The sequence below is a fragment of the Bufo gargarizans genome, chromosome 11 (assembly GCF_014858855.1).
Source record: "Bufo gargarizans isolate SCDJY-AF-19 chromosome 11, ASM1485885v1, whole genome shotgun sequence".
Classification (NCBI taxonomy): Eukaryota; Metazoa; Chordata; class Amphibia; order Anura; family Bufonidae; genus Bufo; species Bufo gargarizans.
Window position 1 is genome coordinate 40,687,026 of NC_058090.1, and position 18,073 is coordinate 40,705,098.

General features: G+C 48.1%; 1 protein-coding gene across 1 annotated transcript in view; it reads right to left on the bottom strand.

The window, feature by feature from the left end:
• Window positions 1-1,510: 1,510 nt before the first annotated feature.
• Window positions 1,511-18,073, bottom strand: part of SPTBN5 (spectrin beta, non-erythrocytic 5) — a 250,075-nt gene continuing 233,512 nt past the window's right edge. The window contains 3 exon segments of the mRNA XM_044271814.1: window positions 1,511-2,097; window positions 3,472-3,524; window positions 4,328-4,385. Of these exon segments, the coding sequence (XP_044127749.1) occupies window positions 1,988-2,097; window positions 3,472-3,524; window positions 4,328-4,385 (221 nt within the window). The 3' untranslated portion in view covers window positions 1,511-1,987.

Consider the following 18,073-nt stretch of genomic DNA (forward strand, 5'->3'; position numbering starts at 1 on the left):
GCACACATTTAGGGCTCATTGCAGACTGTAATGCGGAACCATTCATTTCAATGGGTCCGCTAAAAAAAACTGAAGTTACTCTGTGTAATTTGTATTTTTTGCGGACCGCAGAATACATACGTTCGTGTGCAAGAGCCTTTAGGGGTACAGACACAAGAATAGATGCGGTTTGGTTGGTAAAACTGCTATTTACCTGCAAAAAAACACTCCGAAATGAACATTTATTTTACAAGCGACTGCTACATGGGTTTCTACCCTTCTACCCATCATTGTACAATAACAAATTAAAACTGTAAAAACTGCACAGTGTTACCTGAGTTTGTAGTCATCTCATGATCACATGTCTGTTTTACTATTTGCATTCCCCATGTAATACCAATTCTAGAAAATCTATTGTTATGACTATGTTGTGCCATTCCTTTATTAGTCCTTCTAGAAGTTTGCAAATATATTACCAGCAGTCTGCCGTAAAGGGGATGCCAGTGTCAGACTGCAGGGACGCACCCCCAACTGGTAACACCCACCTGTACCTTTACTGCAAGCTGCTAGAAATTAATTCAGAACTTCTGGCAGGAATAATAAAGGAGTGGCACATCATAGAGTCTCCAGAATTGTTATTACATAGGAAGTGCAAGTAGTTACTAAATCGGGCATGTCAGGAGAGGGAACAGCTCCTCTTAAAGTGTATTGCGGATGACTTTTAGGCGTCTCACACGGGCGTTGCGGGAAAATTAGCGATTTTTCCACGCGAGTGCAAATCGCTTTAATGCGTTTTGCGCGCGCTTGAGAAAAATCTGCATGTTTGGTACCCAGACCCGAACCCGGGACTTCTTCACAGAAGTTCTGGTTTGGGATCGGAGTTGTGTAGATTTTATTATTTTCCCTTATAACATGGTTATAAGGGAAATAATAACATTCTTAATACAGAATGCTAAGTAAATTAGGGATGGAGGGGTTAAAAAAAAAAAAAAATAATAATTAAACTCACCTCATCCACTTGTTCGCGTAGCCTGACTCATCTTCTTTCTTTCTCTTTGAGGACCTGGGAGAAAAAGGACCTTTGGTGATGTCACTGCGCTTATCACATGGTCCATCACCATGGTGATGGACCATGTGATGAGCACAGTGACGTCACCAAAGGTCCTTTTCCTCCCAGGTCCTCAAAGAAGAAAAAGAAAGAAGATGAGTCGGGCTACGCGAACAAGTGGATGAGGTGAGTTTAATAATTATTATTTATTTTTTTTTTAACCCCTCCATCCCTAATTTACTTAGCATTCTGTATTAAGAATGTTATTATTTCCCTTATAACCATGTTATAAGGGAAAATAATAAAGATCGGGTCCCCATCACGATCGTCACCTAGCAACCATGCGTGAAAATTGCACCGCATCTGCACTTGTTTGCGATTTTCACGCAGCCCCATTCATTTTATTGGGCCTGCGCTGCATGAAAAACGCACAATATAGAGCTTGCTGCAATTTTCACGCAACGCACAAGTGATGTGTGAAAATCACCGCTCATGTGCACAGCCCCATTGAAGTGAATGGGTCCAGATTCAGTGCGGGTGCAATGCGGTCCCCTCACGCATTGCACCCGCACAGAATTCTCGCCCGTGTGAAAGGGGCCTTAGTGTGCTTTGACATGTGCCTTTTCAATGTAAATCTTGAAGCCAAAACTATTAATGTATTTAAAAAGTCAGCATTAGATTCTCCCCCCTTTACAATCCACTCCTGACATCAAATTTAAAAACTCCTCAAAAAAGTGCACCAAAACGACATGTGAAATTCCCTGAGCTTCCGGTCTTTAATCAGTTTTGAATAATAATAGTTCAGAATCTATTTTCAAGTTTTTATTCCTGCAGAGCCATTATTTTGAGTACCCAGCAGAAGGGCCCCACAAGTTTCATCTTCATAAACCTCCTTGAATTTTTGGACAGGGCGTAAAGTCCATTAACCTCATCTATGGCTCCATCTTATAACAGTGTAGTTTACTTTTTGAAGAACTTCTTAAAAACATTCTTTGTGTGCTTCTCTTTAACGCCATCTGTCTCAACGGGTTTAGGAGAGTAAAAATCTGTCTTCTCTGAGGTAATGTAGACTGTTGGAGGAAAAAGTTAAAACATTTTTGAAGGGTTATGTAATTATTGGCTTATTTCACGTTAATTTTTACAGGACAGATTATCATAACTCTTGTCAAAAACAGCACATGAGAATACAACCTAAGGCTCCATTCACACGTCCGTGATGTGTTGCGGACCCGCAAATTGCGGGTCCGCAACACACCAGCCCGGCACCCCAAAAGAATTGCCTATTCTTGTCCGCAAGCTGCGGACAAGAATAGGACATGTTCTATCTTTTGTGGAGCTGCAGACCCGAAGACCGGGGCCGCGCTCCGCAATTGTGGATGCAGACAGCACACTGTGTGCTGTCCGCATCCATTCCGTCCCCATAGAGAATGAATGGGTCCGCACCCGTTCCGCAAAATTGCGGAACGGATGCGGACACATTCTGCGGACGTGTGAATGGAGCCTAAGGCCTAGTTCATACTTTCCATCAGTGATTTGTGAGTAAAACCCAGAAGTGAAGCTTACACAGATCAGGTATAACGGAAAGATCTGCACCTGTTCTGTGTTTAGAGCCGCACCTGGTTTTGGCTCATCAATCACTGATGGAAATCGCTGACCAAACAGCTGAAGTGTGAACGAGGCCTAAGGTCATATACAGGTCTGTACAATTAGAGCTCAAGGGTTCCACAGAATAACTTTCAGATCCCCGACGCTATTATTTTTGTAGACATCACAAATGACATTCTTCAAACTGACATCATTGTTGCTGTTAGGCCTCATGCACACGACCGTTGTGTGTTTTGCGGTCCGCAAATTGCGGATCAACAAAACACGGATGGCGTCTGTGTGCGTTCCGCAATTTGCGGAATGGCACGGACCGCCATTGATATAACTGCGTATTCTTGTCCGCAAAACGGATAGGACAGGTTATAATTTTTTTGTGGACCACGGAACGGAGCAGCGGATGCGAAAAGCACACTGAGTTCTGTCCAGCCCCATTGAAGTGAATGGGTCCGCATCCAAGCCGTAAAAACTGCGGCTCGAATGCGGACCAAAACAACGGTCGTGTGCATGAGGCGTGCAGGGGTATTCTTATCCCAGACATAGCGATCCTAGCGATATGCCACATCAATGTGAGAACGGAGCCCCCAAAGTGGTGTGCTCTACATACCCCTATAGGAGTTCAGAATATAGCCGAGCCAGAGTGTGCACGGCCCCTTCTCCATTCATCACTATGGGACTGCCAGAAATAGCTGAGCCAGCACTGTGCTATTGTCGAAGCTCCCATAGCAGTAAATGCTGCGTGGCTGCACAGGCTGTTCTGCTCTCCATTCACTGCGGGGGGAGATCTCTGGGACGTGCTCCTATCTGGCATTGATGGCAGGAGTATATAACTACAATCTTACCTCTGCTAGCAGAAAATGTATGTCCATTGCTCTCTGGTTCAAATGATAATGTCCTGTAGATGGGATAAAAGTGAAGTTTTTTTTACTTAATTGCACTTGCAGTATTTGTGAGCTGTTATGTAAGGACAAGCTGGTTCTCTGAGGAACTTGTAGCTGGTCTTATAGGTTGCTGAACATAAACATAATAAAGTAAAACCCTGCCTTACTCCACTTGGCCGAAGAACTCACAATCTTTGTGTATCAATAACTTGAATAAATTGATGCTAAACATGTGAACTGGACAGAGCTATATAGCTTTGGACAGCGAGGCTCCTTATCACATTATGTACAGTAACTCTTGTACCTATCAGTCTCTCTCCAAAAATACTATAGTGGGCAATGTATTTAGGAGCATCTACTTCCTGGTTTGTTGGGCCACCGGCTGCCCGTCCCTGTACGTTATAATGACAATACTGGACCTTATCTGATTCAGGGTATCTGCTGTGTGACTGTTTACCTGTACAAGTCTAACAAGGCTTCAAAAGAGGGCTGTCTGCTTTCTTTTATATTGATAACCTATCAGGTCATCCATATCCAATCAGCGCGGGCCCGACACACGGCACCCCTGCTGATCTGCTGTTTGAAGAGTAATTCGCTTGAACAGGAAGGAGCCGCGCCATTGAAGTGAATGGGATGGCGTAGTTGTAATTACACCTGCTCACCTCTGCAGTTGCATTAATGAAGAGAAGGCAGCGCCGAGGATAGATCATCAATATAAAAAATAACTAACGCCGCCTTTCATTTATCAGCACAGGCCTTGTGTCCAGTTACTTCAGTGGGGCATAAGAAAAAAAAGTGTATTTTCAAGTTTTCTTACCTAGGATTTTCTTTTATTGGTGAGTAAAAAGATTCATCTCTTTTAATGACAGGCTCATCTAGAAAAAGAAGACACATCTATTACTTAGACTTATTTTGCACCAGTACGTATATTCTATACAGTGCATAGGTCACTGTATGGATGTGTATAGATCAGATTTGTTGCAGAATTTTCTGTGACTATAAAATCCATTCTATACATGTGGATTTGATTGCTTTTGCAGCCTGTGCATATATCTATGAAGCAGTTCTGGTGTGAAAATACCCTAAAGGTACGTTAATCTACAGTACGAAATCCATCAGGCTGTTCCATTAGAAAATCGGCCTGCAGGATTTCACCGTGTCCAGCATTGCCGAATCCCCATTGACTATAATGGGATCTGGCCACTTTATTGCATAAATGCTGGGTTCAGTCGGACAAATACCACTGCATTCAGTGCTTCTTGTCTGGCCGACATTCATGCTGGAACAGCCTGCTGGATATCCAGACACTACTGTGAGTGTACCCAAGAGCCCTGTAGGATGAAGCAGTCACTTCTCCATCACTCAATTAAGGACATTTATCAACCACAAAAGTTGCATATTATGGCATGCAACTTTCTAAACTTCTTGCCACTTTTCTAAAGTAGCGCAAAAAGGGGGTGGGGCTTTGCTGGATTTACTGTAACTTACGCCAGCCCCTGGTGCACGGAGCGTCAGAGATGCGACTAATTTATGCATCTGCCTCTTAGTAAATTATGCGCATCTCACTCTGGTGCACAGGGATCAAGACAGGCGCATAGGAATGCCAGTCTTGATAAGCGTCCCTCAATGAGTGCTCATACAGGCTAGAAATGGAGAAAACCATAGCAGAAAATCACTGCTTTATTTCCATAGTGTGTTGTACATAATTAATGATGAACTGATTGTTTCTTCCCCCTTCAATTATTATATTACCTTCTATATTCCTTAAGGGCCCTTTACACAGGCCGAGAACTGAACAGATCATCGCTAACGAGCTGTGTAAATGTACCGCCGTTTACTCGATGGACCAGCGAAACCCTCGTTCATCGGGTAATTCTATCTTTTGTGCAGCACAAAAATTCTCGTTTTCCAGTGGCAAATCATGCTATGTAAACCCAATCTGCTGCCGGGAACTAACGAGTCTGTATGGGGAAGAGCAATGGCATTAGCAACGCTCCTCCCCATACTTGGTGCATGTAAAGGCAGCAGTCTCCTCCGCTAGCAATCAGCAGATTGTTGGGAAGAAATGTTTCCTTCCTGACAATCTGCTTGTACATCGTCCCGTGTAAAGAGACCTTTATAATGTAGTGAGTTAGGGATAGTTTGGTCACATATACAAAGAGTGGTTAACTCATAAGACATGCCTAGTCCACACTGGACATCCTTAGACGGAGGGGCCGAGAAGTATAGACCTTTGTGCACAAAGATAAAGAACTCAGCTCCACTGAGAACATCATCCAGGTAGAACGTTGTAGGTCACTATCCTCTCTAGCATTATCATGGGGCATCGGCCGTGTGCTACAAGGGTAGTATGGCGATGGGAGCTCCCCCATTGTGTTGCAGGCCATGATTATTTATCTTTACTATTCTGTTTGTGATTTGTCCGTTTTAGATATTTTATCACACTTAGTAAATATTTTAATTACTTTGCCTGTGTAAGCCTATTTATTCTCAAACCTTTAAATTAACGTTACACATAGTAATATACACAGTATTGTTCCTTCAGCTCCAAAACCTGCTGCACTTTCATGGTGACGGGTTCCCTTTAAAGGGTTTCTGTGACCTGAAAAATGGGTATTAAGCTGGCTGACATTAGGGTACTTTCACACTTGCGTTTTTCTTTTCCGGCATAGAGTTCCGTCACAGGGGCTCTATACTGGAAAATAACTGATCAGGCATATCCCCATGCATTCTGAATGGAGAGTAATCCGTTCAGTTTGCATCAGGATGTCTTCAGTTCAGTCGTTTTGACTGATCAGGCAAAAGAGAAAACCGCAGCATGCTACGGTTTTATCTCCGGCGAAAAAAACTGAAGACTTGCCTGAATGCCGGATCCGGCATTTTTTTCCATAGGAATGTATTAGTGCCGGATCCGGCATTCAAAATACCGGAATGCCGGATCCGTCCTTCCGGTCTGCGCATGCGCAGACCTTTAAAAATGAAAAAAAAAAAAAAAAACGGATCCGTTTTGCCTGATGACACCGGAAAAACGGATCCGGTATTGCAATGCATTTCTCGCCCAGTTTCCTTGGGGGACACAGAAGACCTTGGGTATAGCTCATCTCCATAGGAGGCGTGACACTAAGTGAAAACTGTTAAGCCCCTCCTCCACAGCTATACCCTCAGCCTGGAGAGAGAGACTGCCAGTTTTTGCTTAGTGTCCAAGGAGGCAAGACACTCCCTGCTCTGCAGGGCTCTTTTCTCCTTTGTTGTTTTTAGAATTTTTGATTTTTACTTTTTCTTTTCTTTTTGTTCCAGAATACGGGACAACAGAGACGCACTAGACCTCTCTGTTTCTCCCGGGGTTGAGCTGCGCCAGTGCCGGTCATCCGCACTGCTGCCTCCCCCACAGAAGGCAAGGTGGACCAGGGCAGCCCAGCTCCCCTGCATCCCGCCAGCGCAAGGGTCGCCCGCACGCCAAGCCCCTCTTCCAGCGTCCTGCCACTACGGTGCCAGTAGCTGAAGGGGCGACCCTGCTGGAACGGACCGAGGGCGAAGACATCTGTGGTGAGAGAGTGGCTTCTCCAGCCCTACGTCCCCTCCCTCCCCGGTCTCCTGCGTGACTGACCCCCCATACTGGTAGCCTATCCGAGAGCGGAGAGGTGCAAGGTTTAGGCATTACCCATTGCTTTACCTAAGACAGTTTTAATATGTTTGTCTCTTATAGCAGAGTGGCTATAGGGTGGCCCTGCTGGACCTAGGGTGGTCCCTGGGGTGCCGCAAGGCGGCAATCTGCTCCCTCTCTCTCCCGCCATAGATCATACCGAAGAGGGGGCGCTTACCGGTGCGCTGCTCAGGACCTGCTGCCGCTCCTGACGGCATGGGTAATCCTGGGCGCAGCCAAAATTTAGTCCAGGCTTCGCGGCCTGCTGGCCCGCACCATCCGGTGCTCTTTCCTCGGGCCCCTGACTTTTCCGGGCCGCGGGGTGAGCACCCGCGGTCTGCATTGCATGTGCGCACTATGCTATAACTGGGCCGGCCGACCATCCGTCCGGTTGGCCGGACGCCGCAACTTTGGGCCCAGACATCGCGGCCTACTGGGCCGCACCTCACGCTCCTCTCGGGTCCCTGATTCTCCCGGCTGCCGGGTGGGCTCCCGCAGCCGGCATTGGATAGTGCTGTGTTCCAACGGGTCCCGGCCGGCCGTCGGTGCATTCTCTCATCCATGGCGGCGCGGCCGGCCGGGGCGCTGCATAGTTTGTTTAGCGGCCTGCTGCGCACTTCCGGCGCTCGGGTTGGGCACCCGCGACCGGTACGGGTGCTCCCGCGGCCGGCTTAGGCCCGGCCGATACTTTAAATACTTGCGGCCCCGGTCAGCCGGGCGACGCAAAAATTTAGGCCCCGGCTTCACGGCCTGCTAGGCCGCAACATTCTGGCCTCTGGGGGGGGGGCGGGAACTCTCCAGGCGCGGATTCTTCCCGCCTGGAGGTTCCCCCACCCCCAGGGGTTCGCTGCGCCGCCCCCAGGCCAGATGCCGGTTAACCCTTGGGGTACTGGCCGGCTCCTGAGGGCCTGTACGACCTGTGCCCCTGTATGGTGGCCCCCTTTCTGCCTCAGGGAGGCTGTAATATTAATAAATAAATAATAATGATAATAATAATAATAAAAAAAAAAATAAAAAATACTATTATTTTGTTTTAAATAACTGGACTTGTGGGCTGCGCAGGATGCGGGAGCCTCATCATTCAGTACTGCTGTCTGTATGCATGCCCCCCTCTCTTAGGCGGTGTGTCGTGTTCCCCGGCCGCGGCGCCTCCCAGGCGGTTTTTTCTTGCCCTCGCCCGGGATTCGGCGCTGGCCAAGTGCATGCAGATTTTTTTCTGACCAGACTTCGTCACCCACTCCAGTTCTGGTGGCTGCAGGTGCATGACCCTCCTTCCTAGGCGGAATACTGCACTCTCCCTGGCTGCGGCCTGGCCTCATGCATGATCCCCCTTTTCTAGGCGGACTGCTGCACTCTCGCCGGATGCTGTGTTGGCCATATGCACGACCCCCTTCCACAGGCGGGACGCTGCACTCACTGGATTCGCTGCCGGCTTTGTGCATGAACCCTTCCATAAGTGGAATATTGCACTCTTACCGGATACGGTGCTGGCCATGTGCATGAACCCCTTCCATGAGAGGTCTACTGCACTCTCCCCGGATAAGGAGGTGTACTGCACTTTCCCCGGTTACGGTGCCGGCCTTGTGCACGTTCCCCTTCCATGGGCGGAACACTGGATTCGCTGCCGGCCATGTGCATGAAACCTTCCATAGGCGGAATACTGCACTTTCACCGGATACGGTGCCGGCCGTGTGCGTGAACCCCTTTCATAGGTACACTGCACTCTCACTGGATCCGTTGCAGGCCATCTGCATGACCACCCCCCCTTCCGTAGGTGGTGTGCCGCACTCTCACTGGATTCGCTGCCGGCCATGGACATGTCTCCTTTCCTCAGGCGACATACGTGCACTCTCATCCATGGCGGCGCTCACTGGATGCGTGGCTGGCCATGTGCATGACCCCCTTTTCTGGGCGGAATACTGCACTCACTGGATGCGTTGCCGGTCAGGAGCCTGCCCTCTAACTTGGGTGGAATGCTGGCACTTCCATTGGATACGGTGCTGGTCTTGTGCTTAACCCCCCATTATTCCATGGGCGGCATTTTGCACGCTCACACGATCCACGGCTGTCCTTGTTTATGCTGTGCTGGACTGGTACACGTCCCCCGTCATTGGAGGAGTGGTGCACTCTCACGACATTCGGTGTTGGGTGGATTTTTTTTGCACAATCACTTAATGATAGAATAACCTGTGCATGCCCCCTTTCACTAAAGTGGACCTTCCTGCGTTCTGCTGGATATGTGCGGCCATGGGCATGGCCCCCTTCTGGGCGGAGTATGGTATGTCCTACCTTTCCGGAGTAGGTTCTGGCCTTGGCATCCCCCCCTTTTTTTGGGCAGGCCTCTGCAGTGGTTGCCAGGTACATTTTCCCCCTTTTCTGGGCGGACTGTTTGCGTTCCATCGCATGCCGTGCTAGTCTTGTGCATGACTACCTTTCGGGTTGCACTTTGCACTTCCATTGCTACGGTTGGACTCTGGCTGATTCTTCGCTGAGTGACTATTTTTGCAGTGGGCGGACTTTCTTGTGCGCTCTATCCGTTGTTTGGGCCGTGTATGCCTTCTCCTCCCATTGGTGGGTTGGCCTTCTCACTGCTTACGGGGCTGCTCGTCCGTATGCCCCCCTTTATCCTGAGATGTACTTTTTTCTCTTGGGATATGGTGCTTCCAGCAAGCCTTGCACTATTCTCTAAAGAGCTCATTCGGTCCAACTGTGTGGGCCTGAGGTGGTGTCCAACAAACAGCAGATGAATGCCCAATGTATTCAAGGTACCTACCTTTTTTATCAGTAGACGGGCTCTACTTGTTCGCTACTGCACCTGGCTGGGTGGTACTCATTCCTTTCGTGGCCCTTCCGCCCGGGGTGTGTTCGTGGTCCCTAGATGCGTACCCATTCGTTCTCCCGCGGCATTGTTCCCCTGCGCTAGTGGTCACATGCTCGAGAGTGCTGTTGTCTGCAGCGCCTCTCGAATTCTTCGTTGGCTCGTACAGGACTGCGATTCCCTTGCCTGCTGCAATTTCCTCCTCTTCGGATGCAGTGTGGTATGAGTCCTTCGTCTTGGCGCCTCTGCGCTTCTGTCTGATCTGCTGCCAGGTTCGGGCTGCTATTCTCTGGAAGGTCACCCAACTTCTCTTGGGTGCTCGATTACCCAGGTCCGGAGGACCTCCGCCTTGGGTTCGCCAAGGTATTCGCCTTCTGCGAGGCGGTGGACCGGGCGTCTCTCAGTGTAGCGGGTTCTGCTTTTCAGCTGGCCTATGGCTTCCCTGTTGCCCTCCCCTCCTCCTTTCGGTTGGAGGGTGTTATGCCGGCCTCTGTCTCCGCTGCCTTATCTCGCCGGCTTTGTTTGGCTCCCGCTCGGTACGGATCACTCCGATGTGGCTTCCCGCCGGACTTCAGAGGCTGTTCTTTCACTGTCCTCCCCTCTGGGGAGAGCATGGTTGTTCATGTGGATGGTTCCGGTGTTCCTTTTGGCCTCGTGCTGTCTCCCTGGTTCACACTGGCTGTATTAGCTGTGTGCCTATTTACTGAGTCTACCGCGTGCTGTCCTCCCGCTGAGTGCAGATTGCATGGTCCTGCTGTAGACTTGCCTTCTTGATAACTTGGGGGGACTACCTTTTTCGATCCAGATTGTCCTTTGATCTCCCACACCGGGGCTGTACAACGTGGTTACATCAGCATGGACTTTTGCCTGTCTTCTCCTGGTATCTGGCGGATCCTTTGGGTTTTTTCCATCTGTCCTCTGCTCCCCCACTCGGGTGGATACGGGACAACGTTGTTCGAGGGCCGACGGGGCTAGTTTTGTCGACCCTTCTGCCCGTGTTACTGGTCTGCGCCTGATCACATTGGGTTTTCGCCCGCTTGCCAGGCGACTCCAGCGGGTTCGCTACTGTCCACTCCTGGCTGTGTTTCGTCCAGGATCTGTCGTAAGGCTTGGGGTTTTTTTGTATGGGGTTCTGTGGGGAGCTGTGCATTCCCCACTCTGAATTTCTCTCCCCATGGTTCTGTCGTTTACTTGGGGTGTCTAGTGTCGGCGCTGTTCTTCCTCTTCCAGCGTTCCCGGCCCTCTGGGCCTGCCAAGACCTCCTTCCTCGGAGTGGCTCTTTGGTTCCTCTGTACTGTCCTTCGGTACCGCCCTGGGACTATATACTGAGCTCTCGGCGCTCCAATCTTGTCCTTGGGGCCGTTACAGAGGTTCTCTCTACCCCCTCTGTCCGGTACGGTTGTGTTCTGTATCAGTCGTTTCTCTGACGGGTGCCGGAATGGCCCTTCTTTTGTTACGAGCCTTCTGTCTTTTCCAGGACAGGGCTGTTCTACATCCCGTTTTTCTTCGTTCGTTCGTTCCTTCCTTCCTTCCTTCTGAAGGTGGTGTTTGCCTTTCGCTTCAACACCTCACCTATTTGGACGTTGTTTGGGCCTTGCCGTTTTTTTCCTTGGAGATCTCCGACTCTTGTAGATGTTCGGCCTCTTGGGTTTCCAGGAGGTCTGTGCATAGGGTTGACGGACTCCAGGGTGGTTGTCCTCCGCTTGCTCAGATTGGCTATTGCTGAGGTTCCCGCACCTAGGGCAGGGTTCTGTCTTGGTGTCACCGTTCATTTCACCAGAGCGGTCGGTGCCTCCTGGGCCGGAGGCATTGGGCTTCGGCCATGCATTTGGGCAAGGCGGCCACAGGTCTACCTTGCACGCCTTGACAAGTTCTACAGGGTGCATACTCTGACTTTGGCAGATGCTGCCTGCCCCGCCTGGGTTTGCGGGCGGCGGTTCATTGATGCCTTTCGGGTGCTTCACCTTGGTGCTGTGGTCCCTCCCCCTTTTGGACTGCTTTTGAACGTCCCAAGGTCTTCTGTGTCCCCCAAGGAAACTGGGCGAGAAAACGAGATTTTTGTATAACTTACCAGTAAAATCTCTTTCTCGCTCTTTCCTTGGGGGACACAGCACCCACCCATTCATTGTTTTTCTCTGTACTGTTTCCAAGTTTTTGTTACCCGTTGGGTAGTTGGCTTGTTGGTTCCTTGTTGGACTTTGCCTTTTCTCACTGCTTGGACACGCAACTGGCAGTCTCTCTCTCCAGGCTGAGGGTATAGCTGTGGAGGAGGGGCTTAACAGTTTTCACTTAGTGTCACGCCTCCTATGGAGATGAGCTATACCCAAGGTCTTCTGTGTCCCCCAAGGAAAGAGCGAGAAAGAGATTTTACTGGTAAGTTATACAAAAATCTTGTTTTTCTGACTGATCAGGCATTTTTCTGACTGATCAGGATCCTGATCAGTCAGAAAAATGCCTGATCAGTCAGAAAAAATGACATCCGTTTGCATACAGTTTGCCTGATCAGGCAGTCAGTTCAGGCAACGGAACTGCCTACCGGAATCAAACAACGCAAGTGTGAAAGTACCCTTAGCGATGCTCTTAGAGGCTAATTAGCATATTATAAAAGTTAGTTTTTCTCAATAACGGCGGCAGGCAGTGAGATGGCACTAATATAGTTATGTTCAGCTGACATTAGCACATCGCTAATGTCAGCCAGCTTAATATCCATTTTTCAGGGGACAGAAACCCTTTAAGCATCAATGCAATTAACAAGATGTTTTCTTTGGGTATAAATATTTGGTGTATAGGCCATAAGTATTAAAGGGGTTCTCTGGGAATAATGACTTTGTATCTATTGCCCGCAGCCTGGCTCAGTAAAGAGAAGATTCAAACCTGTTCCCTTACGCTTTGGTCCTCTGTGCTGGCACAGACATGTCCATGTTCCACTTCCCGGACTGTTTACATCTAGTGCTGCATGGTCACAGTAACTGGAGTCAGTGGTGGTGTTCCGCTTGTGGCCACGTCACCGCTGAAACCAGTTATTGGCTGCAGAGTATGTGACCATGCCAATGCAGGGGGAAGTGAAACATGGACATGCAGTTGCCACCGCAGAGGACCAGAGCGGCAGGGAGCATGTAAGTATGAATCGTCTCTTTACTGAGGCAGACTGTGGGCATTGCATAAAGTCATTATTTCTGGAGAACCACTATTAAAATGTTATGTCCCTGACACACGAGTGATACAAGCAAGAGAGCACAGATAATAAAGAGGGACATTGAGGAATCACCACGTGATGTTAAAGGGGTTATCCAAGACCTATAATGCCCCGCTCACTCCAATACCAGGGCCCCTCACACAGATTGTACTTGCCTCGCTCCCCAGCACCCGCGTTGCTTCTGATGCCGGCACGGCCGCTGCTGCATCTCCTGTCGTGCAGATGAAAACATCCGGGGGAAGGGGGGTTAGGTGGATAGCCAATAGCAGGCCGCGATGGGAACGAGCCTCCCTAGCATTGCAGGTGACGCTAGGGGTTCACTCCCATCACGGACTGCTATTGGCTGCTCTCCCCGTCGCGCGGCATTAGAAGCGATGCAGGTGCCGGGGAGAGAGGTAAGTACAATCTATGTGTGAGAGGCCTGGGCATTTGGGGGTGCAGGGGGGCATTATAGGTCTTGGATAACCCCTTTAAATGTCCTATCATACTTCATAATAAAATGTACAAACTGCATGAAAGAGAAATACATTGTAACCAAGTGATGGTTTATCACTTGAATGGGCTAATGCTTTCTGATTGATGGGGGTTCCCTCACTGATCCTGAGAGTAAACAGACTGCTGCTAATTAGAGGAACAGAGAGAAAAAGACATTACATCACGATAACTGGGTGTTCATCAATTTCATAACTCAGCGGCAGTACACCTGAGCCCAGAGTCATGCTTTATGTGCCTTTTGACTCATAGGTTTCAGCTCATTATGGCCTAACATCAGACCCATATTAGTGTGACTCAAAAAAAGTTACTGCTGAATATGTATGCCTGTCTGATCCATTAACACTACCTGTATGTACTGTATACATGTTTTGCATGCTCATACCTTTTGATTTACAGTACCTAGAAATTAAAGGGTTTTCTCACTTCAACAAATAGCTTTTATCATGTAGAGAAAGTTAATACAAGGCACTTACTAATGTATTGTGATTGTCCATATCGTCTCCTTTGCTGGCTGGATTCATTTTTCAATCACATTATACACTGCTCGTTTCCATGATTACAACCAACCTGTAATCCAGCAGCAGTGGCCATGATTGCACACTAAAAGAAAAAGCGCCATCCTTGCTGATGGCCAGGACCATGGGACTGCACATACAGATGTAGTAGCGCTTGCGAACACTGTTTTTGCATAGCTTTACTAACGAATCGCGACTTCTCTTTCATTCCGAACGAAATAACAATTGTAACAGCAATACACAACAAGGCCAGTAGATGGCAGTGTTAACCTAAAGTACATAATGACACTACACCACACCAGATCCTTCTCCGCAACCTTTCTCTACATATATAACAATATACAGTGTATATGTAGGTATAATACTTCACCCCCCCCCCCATCCTGCAGCTTCTGATGTGTCCCATTTCAGGATGGTTGAGCAGGCGTGCAAGTAGTTACTAAATTGGGCATGTCAGGAGAGGGAACAGCTCCTCTTTAAGTGTATTGATGATGACTTTTAGTGTGCTTTGACATGTGCCATTTCGATGTAAATCTTGAAGCCAAAACTATTAATGTATTTAAAAAGTAAACATTAGATTCCACCCCCCCCCCCCCTTGCAATCCACTCCTGACATCGACTTCAAAAACTGCTAAAAAACAAAAAGTGCACTAAAACGACATGTGAAATTTCCTGAGCCTCCTGTCTTTAATCAGTTTTGAATAATAGTTCAGAATCTATTTTCAAGTTTTTATTCTAGAACACGGGTGTCAAACACAAGGCCCGCCAGACCTTGTCATGTGGCCCGCGTAGCCGCCGCCAGCCTTCACCTTTTTATTATCATTATCACTTACACCCGATACAGGAGCCGGGAGGATCAGCTGTGAGGGAGGCGGTACTTACATCTACAATCGCTCGCCGAGAGGAGGGAGGAGGCAGGCTGGGAGGATGGGCGCTGGCAGTGTGAGTCATACGTCACGCGCCTGCGCCGCCCACTTTATGAATGAAGCAGGCGGCGTGGGCGCATGTTGTATGACTCACACTGCCAGCGCCTGTCCTCCCGGCCTGCCTCCTCCCTCCTCTCGGCGAGCGCTTGTAGATGTAAGTACCGCCTCCCTCACAGCTGATCCTCCCGGCTCCTGTATCGAGTGTAAGTGATAATAATAATAAAAAGGTGAAGGCTGGTGATTGTGAAACTTGAAAGGGGGGAAAGACCGTATGTGAATGGCTACTGGGCTGGCGCTGCTGAAAGTGTAGCTAATAGAGATGAGCGAACTTCTGTTTTAAGTTCAGCGTCTAAAGTTCGGCTTCCGGTTAGCGGAGAATCCCGATCTGGATCCGGATATGGATTCCGACTTCCGTTGTGGTCCGTGGTAGCGGAATCAATAATCGGCCATTATTGATTCCGCTACCACGGACCACAACGGAAGTCGGAATCCATATCCGGAACCATATCGGGATTCTCCGCTAACCGGAAGCCGAACTTTAGACGCCGAACTTAAAACAGAAGTTCGCTCATCTCTAGTAGCTAATTATTCCCCCCTTTGCTCCCACAGTAGTTATAATTAACCCCTTTCAGCAGTCCCAGCAGGGGACTGCTAAAAGGGGTTAATAACTACTAGGGGGGGCGACACCATTTTCTACTGCACCGGGTGACACCAGCCCTAGCAACGCCACTGTCAGCGCTCCTTATGCGATTATATACATACGGTAACCATTAACTATTAGAGATACGATTATACAGTGAGTGGACACATAGTCCTACAGATACAACCGGCCCTTTGAGGGTGACCAAACTGCTGATGCGGCCCCCGATGCATTTGAGTTTGACACCCCTGTTCTAGAACATGCAGGGTTAATAAAAATAAATAAAAAAAAGCATCATCCCTGCATCAAAACTAAATGAGACATTTTAATGGCACTAGACTGGGCTGCCCCCTCTCACCCCTGTTGTTCGTACTGACCATGGAGACTCTTATACAAAATATTACACAACATGCGGACATAAAGGGGATTACGATAGGAAGTAGATGTCACAAGTCAGCGGTGTATGCAGATGATCTCCTTATTATAACCTCCAATCCTGATATCTCACTTCCCGTATTGTCTAGTATGTTTGAGGAGTTCCAGTATGTATCGAACTTCAAGATAAACGCCACAAAATCGACGGCCATGACTGTATCTTGCCCTGAAAATGTGATCGGTAAAGCTAAAAGCTTATCCAATTTCCAGTGGTCATCTCAGTACATAAAATATCTGGGATTACAGGTATCACCAGATCCCAAGAATTGGTTCCATCTAAACTACACTGATCAAGCGGATAGAGAATATCATAGGTTCCTGGAAGATTCCATATATATCATTGTTAGGTAGGGTAAACCTGTTGAAAATGATGATAATGCCAAAACTTTCATATTTCCTACAGACACTGCTGATTTTCCTACCAGACTCATTTTTTCCACAAATTCAGATTTTTTTTCTGAAATACATATGGGCGAAGGGGGATGTGTAGAGTAGCTCTGTCTACCCTAAGCAAACCCAAACAAACACTTAGGGGGAATAGGCTTCCCGGAAGTAGTAAAGATTTACAAAGCAGTACAATTGACGAGGATATTAGATTGGCCCCAAACTATATATACAAATAGAACAAGACATAGTAGGGTATTCACTTACACAGGCACTCGTCTGGGTGATTCAGGGGACACAACCTCCACGAGGAACACCTATTCTAACGAAGGCCCCTCTCTCAATATGGGCAGGTTCACAACTTCCTCCTAACCTTTGGGAGCATCCTTCACCGCTTCTCAGTTTGGGTGATCGACTGGGCCTGAATAACCCTTTCGAAACCAATGTAATGGGCAATCAGATGATGTTAAATAGATACAAGTTAGGAGACATGTTGGTCGATGGCGCTTTCCCAGAATTGGAAGTGTTACAGTCCATAATCCCGCTAATGAAGATAGATCTGCTGACTTATACTCAGCTTCTATCTAACTTTAAAAATATGCCGGCAAAAGATATAACCTGTATGTTAGAAAGAGATCATCATGATCTTGAAAAACTGGCGGCACAAACAGCGACGATACCAAAACTGATTTCCACCATCTGCAAAATACTGAATAAACATCCAGAGGGGCAATCTCTCGCATATATTAACGCTTGGGAAAGAGATCTAGATATCAAGTTTTCTAAATAGGACATCCTAAATATATACAAAAACTCATGTGGACCATCTAGATGTACCACTATGGAGGAGGCGTCATACAAAGTAGTTAGTAGATGGTGCAAAACTCCAGTGGTTCTACACGCTATGAACCCACTCCTGCCCACGTCATGTTGGAGGTGCCTAAAGGAGTCGGGGACCTATTTACATATATGGTGGGAGTGCCCTTTGATAAAACCATTCTGGATCAAAGTGAAAGCGGTAATTGACAAACTGTGTATAGGATCTCCATCCTTGACACCACAACTGCTATTTCTTAACTTACTACCTACTTATACATCTACATTCAATGCCAATCTTTGGAAACAGGTGATTCTAATTGTCTCCAGTATAGGTGTATCATGCTTTTAGCAAACGCAGGCACCTTCCGTGGCACATTGGCTGCAGAAGGTGAGTCAGGTAGCCAGGCTGGAGGAGCTGCGATCAAACACAGGTGCAGGTACGATCAGGTATCATAGAACCTGGGACCCATGGCTGGAATTTGCTAGAAGCCAGGATGTCCATCAATTTGTGTCGGAATAAGGCCTCATGCACACGACCGTTTTTTTTTACGGTCCGCAAAAACTGGGTCCGTGATCCGTGACCGTTTTTTCGTCCGTGGGTCTTCCTTGATTTTTGGAGGATCCACGGACATGAAAAAAAAGTCGTTTTGGTGTCCGTCTGGCCGTGCGGAGCCAAACGGATCCGTCCTGAA